Below are 15,947 nucleotides of genomic sequence, written 5' to 3' on the forward strand. Positions count from 1 at the left end.
TTTTCCTAAATTGCTGTGTCCTGGACTCTATTACGTGTTACAAACCTCTACTTTATAATTCTGCATCAGTAGGAGAATACATGGGAAAGACAGGAGCACATGAAAGGAGTGATAGTTGATGAAGCATTGAAGGCATGTGTATAGCAACAAGATTTTTTTGCTTTCACTGGTAATATGGTAGAACATCACTATTTTTTACCCACACACATATAGGATCTGTATAATGGCCCCTAGAGTATTGATCTGCTGTAACGGTGCTAATGTGGTCTGGTGCCAGCTTTGGGCAGGTGAGCAGGTGTTTCTGTGCGTTACATGGCCAAGACATGCCTTGTGTAATTAGCAGGCCTTACAGCAGGCTTGGTGGTCTTGTTGTAGAGGTGTTTGGAATAGACACATTGTCCTGTGAACTCTAATGTTACCTTGGCTAAGCTAGGGGCATAAAGAAAACTGCATGTTTAAAATGCCTTTTGATGAGCTCTAAAACCTGTGTCACACATTGACTTCTCTAGGGGGTGTGGAATGGCACGTCCTGTCCTCTGACCCCACTGTGCTTCCTGTGAAAGTTGTTAAACCTTTTACTGCCCCATGGGAAAAATCTCTTCCAGGATTTGGGAACAAAAGCATTGCAGCGTTCCCCCTGGGCAAGCACCTCTGCTTTTATGGGTGCTCTTACGACCAACACTTTATGGGAGAAAGCTTTTTAAGGGATGACGCCAGTTTACTTTCATTTTCCTTTAAAGCCTGGGAACTTCCTAGAAAGAGAATGTTCTCGTGCCATGGCCATAGGGACAAGTGTGACACTTTCATCCTCCCACTATAAATAGACTTATTACTCATTAAACATCTCTCCTCTGGGAAAACACACTCCTCATCCAAGTGTACGACTTGGGCATTCAGGAGTGGGACCTACAAGATATATACAATGTCAGTGTTGGTGCTTGTAGATAATGGGGTGTTCTCCAATCCAAATAGCTGCAAGATTAATGGGCCATGGAGGTCTAAAGGTTTTGTGGACTGACTTGAACTCTACTCCTTGTTGCTGCAATTCTATATGCTGTTCAAGCTGTATAAAATATAATTCTGGTGCCCTGCCTTGAGTTAAACTTACTGACTAGTTGTCTTCTTTTGAAAACAAACTTCCGTGAACCAATATTATTCATGTCACACTAGGTGTGGGGTTTATCAAAATAAATATTTAGTAGTTAAAGTGGACAGGGCATAATAATGTACATTTTCAAAAACCTTCACACGATTGCTCCTTTTGGGTGTGGTATAGAAGAGCTACATGCATTAGGTCAACCCCATATGGTCGACAGGGTCAAAAGTCGACATGGCAGTGGTCAACACACCCTTTTTTGTGCATTTCTGGAGTTAGTGTGGATAGTTTTGGCATCTGGGACCACCATTTGTTGAAATGCATTCCCTTGCAGGCTCGCTACTCTCGCTAAGCTTCAGACACAGGTCCTAATTCAGATGTGATTGCAGCAGCAAATTTGTTAGCTAATGGGCAAAACCAGGTGCACTGCGTTTGGGAGGGGGGGGGGCGCAGATACAACGTGCAGCAAGAGTTGGATTTGGATGGGTTATATTGTTTCTGCGCAGGGTAAATACTGGCTGTTTTATTTTTACACTGCAATTGAGATTTCAGTTTGAACACACCCCACCCAAATCTAACTCTCTCTGCACCTGTTATATGTATACCCCCCCCGCACTGCACTGCACTGCACATGTATTTGCCCATTTGCTAACAAATTTGTGGCTGCGATCATATCTGATTTAGGCCCACAGTGTCTCGCTTTGCTCGCCACAAGGTTACTAAACGTTATTATCTAGGGCTGGACTATTCCACCCTGGGTAATCCTATGCTGAGCGCCCAAGATGGCTGCCGCACCTGGTACCTTGTGAGGGTGGAATACACAACCCTTGGCAGTTATTACCCAAAATGCCTACACCAATCCTGCATTATGCCTTCTTTGTGCTTAAGGATTTCTTTTATGTCTGTGTTGCTTGTCTATTGTTGTATTACTCAAATCCTCTGTATCATGAGCATTGTTTTTGATATCTGTAAAGCGCCTTGAGTCCTGTTGGAGAAAGAGCGCTATACAGGTTGAGTATCCCTTATCCAAAATGCTTGGGACCAGAGGTATTTTGGATATCGGATTTTTCCGTATTTTGGAATAATTGCATACCATAATGAGATATCATGGTGATGGGACCTAAATCTAAGCACTGAATGCATTTGTTACATATACACCTTATACACACAGCCTGAAGGTCATTTTAGCCAATATTTTTTGTAACTTTGTGCATTAAACAAAGTGTGTCTACATTCACACAATTCATTTATGTTTCATATACACCTTATACACACAGCCTGAAGGTCATTTAATACAATATCTTCAATAACTTTGTGTATCAAACAAAGTTTGTGTACATTGAGCCATCAAAAAACAAAGTTTTCACTATCTCACTCTCGCTCAAAAAAGTCCGTATTTCTGAATATTCCGTATTTCGGAATATTTGGATATGGGATACTCAACCTGTATAAATAAAATTATTATTATTATTATTTGTGAAATGGATAGTCAAGGAAGGAAAAATAATTTTAAAAAAACATGAGAAATCCCCCAAAACAGTTTTAACCATATGTATGTCGACCTTTCATATATCGATCTTGTGTCTGTCGACAATATGGGGTCAACCTGATGACTGTCAACCTGATGTATGTCGACCAATAGTCCGGATCTTTTTATGCTAAAATACCATGAGGACAACACATTACAAGTTCAGATTGCACCAGGGAACCATATTTATTATTGAGTATTTATGAATAGTTAGCATGTTAAGTAGTGCTGGGCAATTTGTAAGTCCTACACAGACATTACAGAATAAAAACAAAGGTTATATTGACCAGCTAACCTTTTTGATTATAACAACTGCGTTTGTATGACTTACCTTGTATTACTTTGTGTACATTTGTCCTTACTTTTTGCTATCGTTTTTAACAGAGAAACAGAGAAGAAATTGGTGAAAATTACAACTGGACCCCTTCCGGTTGATGTGAGACATTACTGCTTCTATTTTCATGTATTTGGCTGTTGTACAGAAGCTACGCATGGAGCATATCTTGGTTTTATGCCTCAGTCAGTGATTTAAGGACTCCTTTGTGGTGTCTTCCATAGCCATGCTATGAGATTAGAACAAATTCTTCAGGAATGCTAGCAGTGTATAAGAAAACCAGTATAGCTGGTCACTAAAGTATGGCAGTCATTTCTGTTTCAGTGGATTCACATTTTACCTGTGTTCCATATATATTTGTAAAAAATACAATTTCTAAAGCTTATCTCGTTTGTCAGTGTAGCACAGCAACAAAAGGTCATCATAGTAGAGGGTTATTTTGTATTTGTAATGGATTCCACAAACACTTGCAGTTATGTTTTGAGATAATATGCCTCATTCAGAGGAGCACGCAGACCATGCGCGGCTGCGATTTCTCTGACGTCCTAGTGGATGCTGGGAACTCCGTAAGGACCATGGGGAATAGACGGGCTCTGCAGGAGACTGGGCACTCTAAAGAAAAGATTAGGTACTATCTGGTGTGCACTGGCTCCTCCCTCTATGCCCCTCCTCCAGACCTCAGTTAGAATCTGTGCCCGACCAGAGCTGGGTGCTCCTAGTGGGCTCTCCTGAGCTTACTAGTAAAGAAAGTATTTATTAGGTTTTTTATTTTCAGTGAGCTTCTGCTGGCAACAGACTCACTGCTACGTGAGACTAAGGGGAGAGAAGCAAACCTACCTGCTTGCAGCTAGCTTGTGCTTCTTAGGCTACTGGACACCATTAGCTCCAGAGGGTTCGAACACAGGCACCTGTCCTCAATCGTCCGCTCCCGGAGCCGCGCCGCCGTCCCCCTCGCAGAGCCAGAAGAACAGAAGCTGGAAGAAGACGAAATCGGCGGCAGAAGACTCCTGTCTTCATTTAAGGTAGCGCACAGCACCGCAGCTGTGCGCCATTGCTCCCAGCACACTTACACACTCCGGTCACTGTAGGGTGCAGGGCGCTGGGGGGGGGGGGGCGCGCGCCGCCCTGGGCAGCAATTGAAGTACCTTTTGGCAATAAAAATACATATATACAGTCTGGCACTGTATATATGTAAAAACCCCCGCCATTTTTTTACACAGAAAGCGGGACGGGGCCTTCTTCCTCAGCACACCAGCGCCATTTTCTCTTCACAGCTCCGCTGGAAGCAGCTCCCCAGGCTCTCCCCTGCAGTATCCAGGTACAAGAAGGGTAAAAAAAGAGAGGGGGGGCACATACATTTAGGCGCAAATAAAACATATAAGGCAGCTATTGGGTAATCACTTATTATAAGTGAAAATCCCTGTGTTATATAGCGCTGTGGTGTGTGCTGGCATACTCTCTCTCTCTGTCTCCCCAAAGGACTTTGTGGGGTCCTGTCCTCAGTCTGAGCATTCCCTGGGTGTGTGCGGTGTGTCGGTACGGCTGTGTCGACATGTTTGATGAGGAGGGTTACGTGGAGGCGGAGCAAGGGCAGATAAGTGTGGTGTCGCCCCCGTCGGGGCCGACACCTGATTGGATGGATATGTGGAAGGTCTTAAACGACAATGTAAGCTCCTTACATAAAAGGTTTGACGCTGCAGCCTTGGGACAGCCGGGGTCTCAGCCCGCGCCTGCCCAGGCGACTCAGAAACCGTCAGGGGGCTCATAAACGCCCTCTATCTCAGATGGATGACACAGATGTCGACACGGAGTCCGACTCAAGTGTCGACGATGAGTCACATTTACAGTCTAAAATGACCAAGGCCATCCGATACATGATTATTGCAATGAAAGATGTATTACGCATTTCTGAGATTAACCCTGTTAATACCAAGAGGGTTTATATGTTAGGGGAGAAATAGCAGCCAGTGACTTTTCCCCCATCTGATGAATTAAATGAATTATGTGAAGAAGCGTGGAGTTCCCCTGATAAGAAACTAGTGATTTCTAAGAGGTTACTGATGGCGTACCCTTTCCCACCAACGGACAGGTTACGTTGGGAAACATCCCCTAGGGTGGACTAGGCGCTGACACGCTTATCTAAAAAGGTGGCCCTGCCGTCTCAGGATACAGCCGCCCTAAAGGAGCCTGCGGATAGAAAGCAGGAAGCTATCCTGAAGTCAGTGTATACACACTCTGGTACTCTACTGAGACCTGCTATTGCTTCAGCCTGGATGTGTAGTGCTGTAGCAGCATGGACAGATACTCTGTCAGACGACATAGATTCCCTCGACAGGGATACTGTTTTGCTAACCCTGGGCCATATAAAAGACGTCGTTTTATATATGCGGGATGCTCAGAGGGACATTTGCCTGCTGGGCTCTAGAATTAATGCTATGTCCATTTCTGCCAGGAGGGTCTTATGGACTCTGCAATGGACAGGAGATGCTGATTCTAAAAAACACATGGAGGTTTTGCCTTATAAGGGTGAGGAATTGTTTGGGGACGGTCTATCGGACCTCGTGTCCACAGCGACAGCTGGAAAGTCAACTTTCTTGCCTCAGGTTTCCTCACAGCCTAAGAAAGCACCGTATTATCAAATGCAGTCCTTTCGTTCTCAGAAAGGCAAGAGGCTCAGGGGCGCATCCTTTCTTGCCAGAGGCAGGGGTAGAGGTAAGAAGCTGCACCATGCAGCCAGTTCCCAGGAACAAAAGTCCTCCCCTGCTTCCACTAAGTTCACCGCATGACGTTGGGGCTCCACAGGCGGAGCCAGGTGCGGTGGGGGCGCGTCTCCGAAACTTCAGCAACCAGTGGGTTCGCTCACAGGTGGATCTCTGGGCTGTACAAATTGTATTTCAGGGATACAAGCTGGAATTCGAAGCGGCTCCCCCCCCGCCGTTACCTCAAATCAGCCTTGCCAGCTTCCCCCATGGAAAGGGAGGTAGTACTGGCGGCAATTCACAAGCTGTACCTCCAGCAAGTGATTATCAGGGTCCCCCTCCTTCAACAGGGAAGGGGTTACTATTCCACAATGTTTGTGGTACCGAAACCGGACGGTTCGGTGAGACCCATTCTGAATTTAAAATCCTTGAACACTTAAATAAAGAAATTCAAGTTCAAAATGGAATCGCTCAGAGCGGTTATTGCAAGCCTGGAAGAGGGGGATTTTATGGTGTCGCTGGACATCAAGAATGCTTACTTGCATGTCCCCATTTACCCACTTCACCAGGAGTACCTCAGGTTTGTGGTACTGGACTGTCATTACCAGTTCCAGACGTTGCCGTTTGGCCTGTCCACGGCACCGAGGATATTTACCAAGGTAATGGCCGAAATGATGATACTCCTTCGGAAGAAGGGAGTTATAGTTATCCCGTACTTGGACGATCTCCTCATAAAGGCGAGGTCCAGAGAGCAGTTGTTGATCAGCGTAGCACTCTCTCAGGAAGTGTTGCAACAGCACGGCTGGATTTTGAATGTTCCAAAGTCGCAGCTGATTCCTACGACGCGTCTGCTTTTCCTGGGCATGATTCTGGACACAGAACAGAAGGTGTTTCTCCCGGTGGAGAAGGCCCAGGAATCAGCATCTCTGGTCAGGGACCTCCTGAAACCAAATCAGGTATCGGTGCATCACTGCACGCGAGTCCTGGGAAAGATGGTGGCTTCATACGAAGCCATTCCCTTCGGCAGGTTCCATGCAAGGATCTTTCAGTGGGATCTGTTGGACAAGTGGTCCGGATCGCATCTCCAGATGCATCGGCTGATCACCCTGTCCCCAAGGGCCAGGGTGTCTCTTCTGTGGTGGCTGCAGAGTGCTCACCTTCTCGAGGGCCGCAGGTTCGGCATACAGGACTGGGTCCTGGTGACCACGGATGCAAGCCTCCGAGGATGGGGGGCAGTCACTTAGGGAAGAAACTTCCAAGGGCTGTGGTCAAGTCTGGAGACTTCTCTACACATAAATATATTGGAACTAAGGGCCATTTACAACGCCCTGAGTCAAGCAGAGCCCCTGCTTCGAAACCGGCCAGTGCTGATTCAGTCAGACAACATCACGGCGGTCGCCCATGTAAACCGCCAGGGCGGCACAAGAAGCAGGATGGCAATGGCGGAAGCCACAAAGATTCTTCGGTTGGCGGAGAATCGCGTGCAAGCACTGTCAGCAGTGTTCATTCCGGGAGTGGACAACTGGGAAGCAGACTTCCTCAGCAGACACGACCACCACCCAGGAGAGTGGGGACTTCATCAAGAAGTCTTCACACAGATTGCAAAGCGATGGGAACTGCCACAGGTGGACATGATGGCGTCCCGCCTCAACAAAAAGCTAAAAAGATATTGCGCCAGGTCACGGGACCCTCAGGCGATAGCTGTGGACGCCCTAGTGACACCGTGGGTGTACCAGTCGGTATATGTGTTTCCTCCTCTTCCTCTCATACCCAAGGTACTGAGAATAGTAAGAAAGAGAGGAATAAGAACAATACTCATTGTTCCGGATTGGCCAAGAAAGACTTTGTACCCGGAACTGCAAGAAATGCGCACAGAGGACCCATGGCCTCTGCCTCTCAGACAGGACCTGCTGCAACAAGGGCCCTGTCTGTTCCAAGACTTACCGCGGCTGCGTTTGACGGCATGGCGGTTGAACGCCGGATCCTAGCGGAAAAAGGCATTCCGGATGAAGTTATTCCTACGCTGATAAAGGCTAGGAAGGACGTGACAGCAAAGCATTGTCACCGTATATGGCGAAAATATGTTGCTTGGTGTGAGGCCAGGACGGCCCCTACAGAGGAATTCCAGCTGGGTCGATTCCTGCACTTCCTACAGTCAGGGGTGACTATGGACCTAAAATTGGGGTCCATAAAGGTCCAGATTTCGGCCCTATCCATTTTCTTTCAAAAAGAACTGGCTTCACTGCCTGAGGTTCAGACGTTTGTTAAGGGAGTGCTGCATATTCAGCCCCCTTTTGTGCCACCAGTGGCACCTTGGGATCTTAACATTGTGTTGGGTTTCCTGAAATCCCACTGGTTTGAGCCACTTAAGACCATGGAACTAAAGTATCTCACGTGGAAAGTGGTCATGCTGTTGGCCTTAGCATCGGCTAGGCGTGTGTCGGAATTGGCGGCTTTGTCATGTAAAAGCCCATATCTGATCTTCCATATGGACAGGGCAGAATTGAGGACTCGTCCCCAATTTCTCCCAAAGGTGGTATCATCGTTTCATTTGAACCAACCTATTGTGGTGCCTGCGGCTACTCGGGACTTGGAGGACTCCAAGTTGCTGGACGTAGTCATGGCTTTGAAAATATATGTTTCCAGAACGGTTGGAGTCAGGAAGACTGACTCGCTGTTTATCCTGCATGCTCCCAACAAGCTGGGTGCTCCTGCTTCAAAGCAAACTATTGCTCACTGGATCTGTAGCACGATTCAGCTGGCTCATTCTGCGGCTGGATTGCCGCATCCAAAATCAGTAAAAGCCCATTCCACAAGGAAGGTAGGCTCTTCTTGGGCTGCTGCCCGAGGGGTCTCTGCTTTACAGCTTTGCCGAGCGGCTAATTGGTCGGGTTCAAACACCTTTGCAAAGTTCTACAAGTTTGATACCCTGGCTGAGGAGGACCTTGAGTTCTCTCATTCGGTGCTGCAGAGTCATCCGCACTCTCCCGCCCGTTTGGGAGCTTTGGTATAATCCCCATGGTCCGTACGGAGTTCCCAGCATCCACTAGGACGTCAGAGAAAATAAGAATTTACTCACCGGTAATTCTATTTCTCGTAGTCCGTAGTGGATGCTGGGCGCCCGTCCCAAGTGCGGACTTTCTGCAATACGTGTATATAGTTATTGCTTAAATAAGGGTGATTGTTATGAGCCATCCGTTGAGTGAGGCTCAGTTGTTGTTCATACTGTTAACTGGGTAAGGTTATCACAAGTTGTACGGTGTGGCTGGTATGAGTCTTACCCTGGATTCCAAAAATCCTTTCCTTGTAATGTCAGCTCTTCCGGGCACAGTTTCCCTAACTGAGGTCTGGAGGAGGGGCATAGAGGGAGGAGCCAGTGCACACCAGATAGTACCTAATCTTTTCTTTAGAGTGCCCAGTCTCCTTTCGGAGCCCGTCTATTCCCCATGGTCCTTACGGAGTTCCCAGCATCCATTACGGACTACGAGAAATAGAATTACCGGTGAGTAAATTCTTATTTTTTCTAGCATCCATAAGGGATATTGGGGACAGATTAGTACGATGGGGTATAGTCTGGTCCAAAGGAGCCAGTGCATTTTAATTTTCTTAAACTGGGTGTGCTGGCTCCTCCCCTCTATGCCTCCTCCCCTCTATGCCTCCTCCTACAGCTCAGTTTAGAAAAAAGCGCCCTCAAGAGAGGATGCGCACACTGCAAGCTCCAGAGTGTTTTTCTTCAATTTCTTTTAAACTGTTATTTCTTTCGGTATGCTGTTTGGGCAACAGCATACATGCACCGTGGGAGCTAGGGGGGGTTGGGTCACCGGCCTCTTGAGGTGCAGAGCCGCTTCCCCGCTGCAGGACCACCGTCCTGAGGGGCTGTTTGTTCAGCGGGTTATGATGCCTTGGCTGCCGCGGCATGCCGTACACCCGTAACGCTGCCTGAAGGTGATCATCGGTGGTGAGTACCAACCGGGAGCCCTGCTAGGGGGTCCCCTGGTTTACTGTGCAGCTGAGGAGAGGGTGAGGCGTACGGGTCCCTCCTGGGTGGAACCCGCTGTAGCCCCTGCGTGAGACGGGCTAATATCAGTTGTACCAAGCATTTATGTGAGGCTACATACATTTGGAGACATGGCCAGTATAAATATTCAACGGTAACTCCTGCACCATGGTGGAGGGTGGAGCTACATGAGAGCGTGCTCAGTGGCATTTTGGCGCCTTCCTCTGCATAGCAGCAGCCTCAACAGCTCCTCCATATCAGTCCCTGGATCGCTGGTACCGGGTGTAGAAGGGGAGAGCCGCTATATTTGTGCACAAGTAACATCCCTCTGAGGGATTTTTCGTATTACAGTCTCACTGTTTACACAAAAAACCCTGATAGCCTCACTGGGGCTGTGCAGCGTTGGGTGCGCTGGGGTTCTCTCTCCTTTGTCTCCTCTCACATGCAATAGGGCAGGCTTGTAATATATATAAGGCTGTGTTGTGTGTGTATTATTCCTATTTTTTGTGCTTCACAATGGTAAAACATAAGTTATGCAGTGTATGTAATGCTAGATTCTCTCCCCTAGTTCATCTGGCTCAGTATCATGTGAACAATGTAGTCAGTCATCTCAGAATGCTGATATCAATGTGGGGGAGAGTCCAGAGCCCTCCCGGTTGGGGGCTATCAAAACTATGGTGTCTGATATGTCATCTCAACTCACTGCAAATGTCAATAAGACTCAGGCTAGCCACTGCTTGTTGCAGTTCCTAACTGCTAAATATCCCCCCTCCCTGTCTGCTTCAGGTGCACAAAAACGTGCTCGACCTGCACTCCTCTCAGATACTGATGATGATATACAGGATGATGTGGACCCCATAAGTGGGGATTCCACCCTACCCAGAGTATTGAACCCCTCATATTGGCTATTAGGGATGTGTTAAAGCTCCCCCTGGAGGATGCTAATACTTGGCAGTCATTTTTCCTCCCACAAAATAAATTGACAGTCACATTTCCTGATTCCAAGGAATTGGATGACTTATTTAAAATAGCCTGGAAGAATCCAGATAAAAATCAGGTGTCAAAGCTGTTTCTACTGCGGGGTACACTGGGCTCCACAGGGAATGACATTGGGGTGTAGAGTAGGATCTTGATCTGAGACACCAACAGGCTCAAAGCTTTGACTGGTCCCAGAATGCCTAGCGCCGCCTCCTCTATAGCCCCGCCTCCGTGCACAGCAGCTCAGTTTTGTAGTTGGTGCCATGCAGTAAGCAGGCACTTAACAGGGGGCCTGCTCTAGCAGCCCTAAAAGAGGCTTTTAAAGAAAATGGAAGACTTCAAGGACCGCAGCAGAGACACTGGCAGTGTTAGATGTCCATGAGACATCTGCTGCAGCTCCATCACCTTCCCCAGCGGCACTGTACACTCCCGCGCCCTGGTTGCCGGGTACCTACAGCGGAGGCTCCGGTTTTCTTCTCATGTTAGTCACACACACGACCGATGTTCTCCTGGATCGCGTGGCCGCACTACAGGGAGGAGGTAAGGGGTCCCCTCAACGGGAACTGCTGTAAATCGCGATCCTGCGCGGCCGGTGGGAGGGGGGCCGCACGCGCTGGCGTGAACACTGTACAGGGACCCCACTAGACCACCAGGGCATGGGCACAGGTCGGTTTTCTCTCACAAAACCGTTTTATTAAACCCCCAATACCCAGTGGTGAAGTCCAGCAGGGGATAAGGCTTTGGCCTATAGCCCCTCCCTCAGCCCCAGGGCGCCATTTAGAGTAAATGTTCCTGCTAGGAGCTGCATATCTCTCTCTCCCTCACTCCCAGTCAGTGTTTGGGTGCCATTACACAGAGCAGCACTGTTCCTGGGACTATTTGGGCAAATTCTCCTCTGTAAAGCCGCCTGTCTGTCAGCGCTGTGCATTTTACAGGACACTTAAGTATTCTACATGTCTGCTGACATTGTTAGTTAAGAAAAAGTGCATTTAGTCAGGGTTAATTAGTACAAGTACCCTGTGATATACATCCAGTCTTTACTGTGCATTGTTATATCTAAGTGTATAGCTATATATAGTACTACTCTGTATTGCTAGTCCAGTGCAGTTTTATTGCATGTCATAATTTCTGCATTGTACAAACTGTGACTCTGTGTGCATATAGCTGCTGTGTGACCTCCATTTCGTGTATCTCACTCAGATTGCTATCCCTATATTCTATAGCCTGAGGGGGCTAAGTGTGTCAGGTTTATCTTAATATAGGAGGTTCACAGGATATACTCAGTGTGTATTTTTCTCAGATTTTTAGTCATAGTCACCATATACCTCTTGAATTCCCTGTTTGTGCTGATACACTGCACAGGGGATTCTTGTCGGGTATTGTGCTGCTGATATTGTACTGTGTTGCCTTGCATTGAGCTTTTGATTATGTCAGCTACAAAGGGCAATTCAGCTGGGGCTGATCCCATATTTCGTGGTGTTGACGCTGCAGACACATTTGAGGATAACATAGCAGCTGAGGGTTCAGGTTCTGGGGGTTCCTTGCCCCCCAGTGACACTGTAGCAACAGGGGTGCAAAATAACCCACCTTGGGCTTATCTTCTCCACGCTACTGAATACGCTGATAACTAGACTAACGCCCCCTATGGGACCTCCTGTTCCGGTACAACCGCTTATGGTCCCCGCGGTTAACCCGCCGTAGGCAGATCAACTGTCCAATCTGGTTCAATTGTCCGATGAGGATGGCTATTATACGGACCCCACAGACTTTGATCCTGATGCTTCTGATAGGGAAGTTGTTTCGCAGGTGGATGTTTCTGACTTGTTAGAGGCTATCGCTCATTTTTCAGGTTGATGATGAACCGTAGCCTGACGCTGCCCCTAAGAAACCAGGACAGGTTTAAATGTCAGAAGGTGGTTAAAGAAGTTTTACCTCACTCTGAACATTTAGTTGACATACGTCAGGAGTCCTGGGAAAATCCAGGAAAGAAGTTTACACCTCAAAAGAAGATGCTGGCTCGCTACCCCCTCGCTGCGGAGCTTAGTTAAAATGGGGAAACACCCCGCCAGTGGATTCGCAGGTGGCGCGGCTGGTGGTATCCTCAGCTCTGCCTGTAACTACCATCAGGTCATTGAGAGAGCCGACGCACAAGCGTGTGGAGGGTTGTTTGAAGGCTATCTACACCCTGTGCGGTGCATAGGCCCACTATTGCAGCAACATGGGCTGCAGAAGCTGTGGAAGCGTGGGCTCAGGAGCTGGAGGCTTCTGATCATGCTAGACAATGCCTGTCGTATATTGTTACAGCGTCTCATTGCATTAAAGAGGCGGCTTCTGATGTCTGTATTCTGGCGGCCAAGGCTTCTACTATGTCCATTTTGGCTCGCCGAATTCTCTGGTTGCCGTCCTGGTCTGTGGACATGGACTCTAAGAAAACCCTGGAGGTACTCCCTTTCAAAGGAGATATTCTTTTCGGAGAAGACCTCAACAATATAGTGGCTGACTTGGACGTCTGCTAAAACAGCACTAGTACTTGCCGAAGGCTAAGAGTACTTCCTTTCGCTCCTTTCGTCCTTCAGGGAAAGCAAAGGGTCAGGCGTACCCAAAACAGGTTCGCACTTCCAAACCCAATAAGCCCAAACGGGCCTGGTCTGCCCGTCAGCCTGCTTCCAAAACTGACAAGCCTACTTCATGATGGGGCGGGCCTCACTCTGGAGGATCCCAGAGAGGGGGGCCGACTTCTAGGGTTTACCCAGGAATGGTTGAAGACCACTTCCGATGCCTGGTTACGGGAAGTAGTCACTCGAGGTTACACCATATACTTCAAGAATCGTCCCCCTCATCGATTTTGCCTGACAGACGTCTCTTCGGAGCAGGTGAAGGCAAAGACTCTTCATTCGGTGGTACAGTCCCTCTGGGACACAGGAGTGGTAGTACAGGTGCCTCTGGCTCAGAGAGGCAAGGGGTACTATTCACTGCTGTTCCTAGTCCCGAAACCAAATGGGTCTTCCCGGCCCATTCTCAACCTCACGTCCTTGAACAAATTTGTGAAGGTCTCCAAGTTACGTATGGAAACTCTTTGCTCTATTGTTCTGGCCTTGGAGCCTGGGGGACTATATGGACTCACTGGACATACAGGATGCTTACCTGCATATTCCCATTGCAGTGTTACATCAGCAGTACCTGAGTTTTGCGGTTGGCAACCTCTATTACCAATTTCGGGCGTTACCTTTTGGTTTGACCCCGGCTCCGCGAGTCTTCGCCAAGGTCATGGCGGTAATGACGGCTGTTCTCCGCCGTCAAGGGGTCAGGATCCTACCGTACTTGGACGACTTGTTGATCCTGGCAAATTCCCCAGAGATTCTCCTATGCCATCTGGATCTGACTATCCAGTTTCTGCAAGCCCACGGATGGCTCATCAACTGGAAGAAATCTTCCCTGGTCCCTGCTCAGGGCATGGTGCACCTGGGGATTTGTTGGACACTCAACACCAGCGGATGTTCTTGTCTTAGGAGAAAGTCCTGAAGCTTCAGGACAGGATTCGATGCTTCCTATCTCGTCCGCAAGTGTCGATACATTCGGCAATGCAAGTGCTAGGTCTCATGGTGTCTGCTTTCGTCATGGTGGAGTACGCTCTATTCCATTCCCGCCCCCTCCAGAGGCTGATTCTGTCCAAGTGGGACGGCCTGCCTCACCGGATCAGGTCTCAAATGATCTCATTGTCTCCGGAGGTCCGTCTGTCACTGAGCTGGTGGCTTCAGGACCAACTATTGAGCAGGGGTCGTCCCTTCTGGACCTCCAACTGGGTCCTTCTGACGACGGACGCTAGTCTGAGGGGTTGGGGCGTGGTGTTGGAGCAACACTCCCTTCAGGGTCGGTGGACCAAGGAGGAGTCTCTCCTCCCCGATAAACATTCTGGAATTGCGGGCGGTGTTAAACTCATTGACCTTGGCCCAGCATTTCAAACAGAACAGATCTGTTCAAGTACAGTCTGACAACGCCACCATGGTGGCGTACATCAATCATCAAGGCGGCACTCGAAGCCGAATGGCAATGAGGGAAGTATCACGGATTCTTCAGTGGGCGGAACGTCATCTGCCAGCCATATCAGCAGTGTTCATTCCGGGGGTCCTAAACTGGGAAGTAGACTTTCTCAGTCGTCAGGACGTACACGCCGGAGAGTGGAGCCTCCATCCAGAAGTGTTTCAACTCCTCGTCGAAGTGGGTCCTTCCAGATGTGGACCTGATGGCGTCTCGACACAATCACAAGGTTCCGGTCTTCGGAGCAAGGACAAGGGATCCTCAAGCAGCGTTCGTGGATGCACTGGCAATTCCATGAAACTTTCGGCTGCCATACGTGTTCCCTCCGGTGTCACTCCTGCCCAGATTAATAAGGAAGTTCAAGCAAGAAGGAGGAATCCTACTTCTGATCGCTCCAGCGTGGCCCAGATAGCATTGGTTCTCAGACCTTCAGGGTCTCTCGATAGAGCACCCCCTTCTACTTCCACAGCGCCCAGATCTCCTCATTCAGGGCCCCTGTGTATATCAGGATGTGGCCCGACTGGTTTTGACTCCGTTGCTCTTGAACCTTCCGTCTTAAGGGCCAAAGGATTTTCTGAGGCGGTCATTCAAACCATGTTGAAGGCCTGGAAACCGGTTTCTGCTCTGATTTATCATAGGGTCTGGAATTCTTACTTTGCTTGGTGCGCATCTTACAATCATGACGCTTACAAGTTTAGTACGGCCAAACTTTTGGCCTTTCTACATCAAGGCCTGGACTTGGGCCTTCGTCTGGCCTTCATCAAGGTTCATATTTCTGCCTTGTCGGTTTGGTTTCAGAGAAAAATTGCGACCTTACCTGATGTGCATACGTTCACTCAGGGTGTGTTGCGGATTCAACCTCCTTACGTCCCGCCTGTGGCTCCTTGGGACTTGTGGTTCTGGAGGCGTTGCAAGGGTCTTCGTTGAGCCTCTTGAATCTGCTGACCTTAAGTGGCTTACTCTTAAGGTAGTGTTTCTGCTAGCTATTGCCTCCGCTAGACGGGTGTCAGATTTGTGTGCCTTGTCTTATAGGTTTGTCTTATCTGATTTTTCACCGCGATCGGGCGGTTCTTAGAACACGTCCCGGATATTTACCTAAGGTGGTGTCTTCTTTCCACCTTAATCAGGAGATTGTGGTTCCGGTCTTTGGATGTCGTACGGGCTTTCCGTATCTACGTGAAGAGAACTGCCTCCATCCGGAAGTCGGATTCTCTTTGTTCTGTTTGGTTTTCACGAACGTGGCTGGCCTGCTCACAACCAGACCCTGGCCAGATGGA

At 48.5% G+C, this 15,947-nt stretch overlaps 1 protein-coding gene across 3 annotated transcripts in view; it reads left to right on the forward strand.

Moving 5' to 3' along the window:
- SARNP (SAP domain containing ribonucleoprotein) overlaps positions 1-15,947 on the forward strand; it is a 248,429-nt gene that overhangs the window by 131,667 nt on the left and 100,815 nt on the right. For all 3 annotated transcript variants that reach the window (XM_063952582.1, XM_063952583.1, XM_063952584.1), the window contains exon 5: positions 3,009-3,060. In XM_063952582.1, the coding sequence (XP_063808652.1) occupies positions 3,009-3,060 (52 nt within the window). The remainder of the gene's footprint in view (positions 1-3,008; positions 3,061-15,947) is intronic.

This window comes from Pseudophryne corroboree, chromosome 2, assembly GCF_028390025.1.
Source record: "Pseudophryne corroboree isolate aPseCor3 chromosome 2, aPseCor3.hap2, whole genome shotgun sequence".
NCBI classification, from domain to species: domain Eukaryota; kingdom Metazoa; phylum Chordata; class Amphibia; order Anura; family Myobatrachidae; genus Pseudophryne; species Pseudophryne corroboree.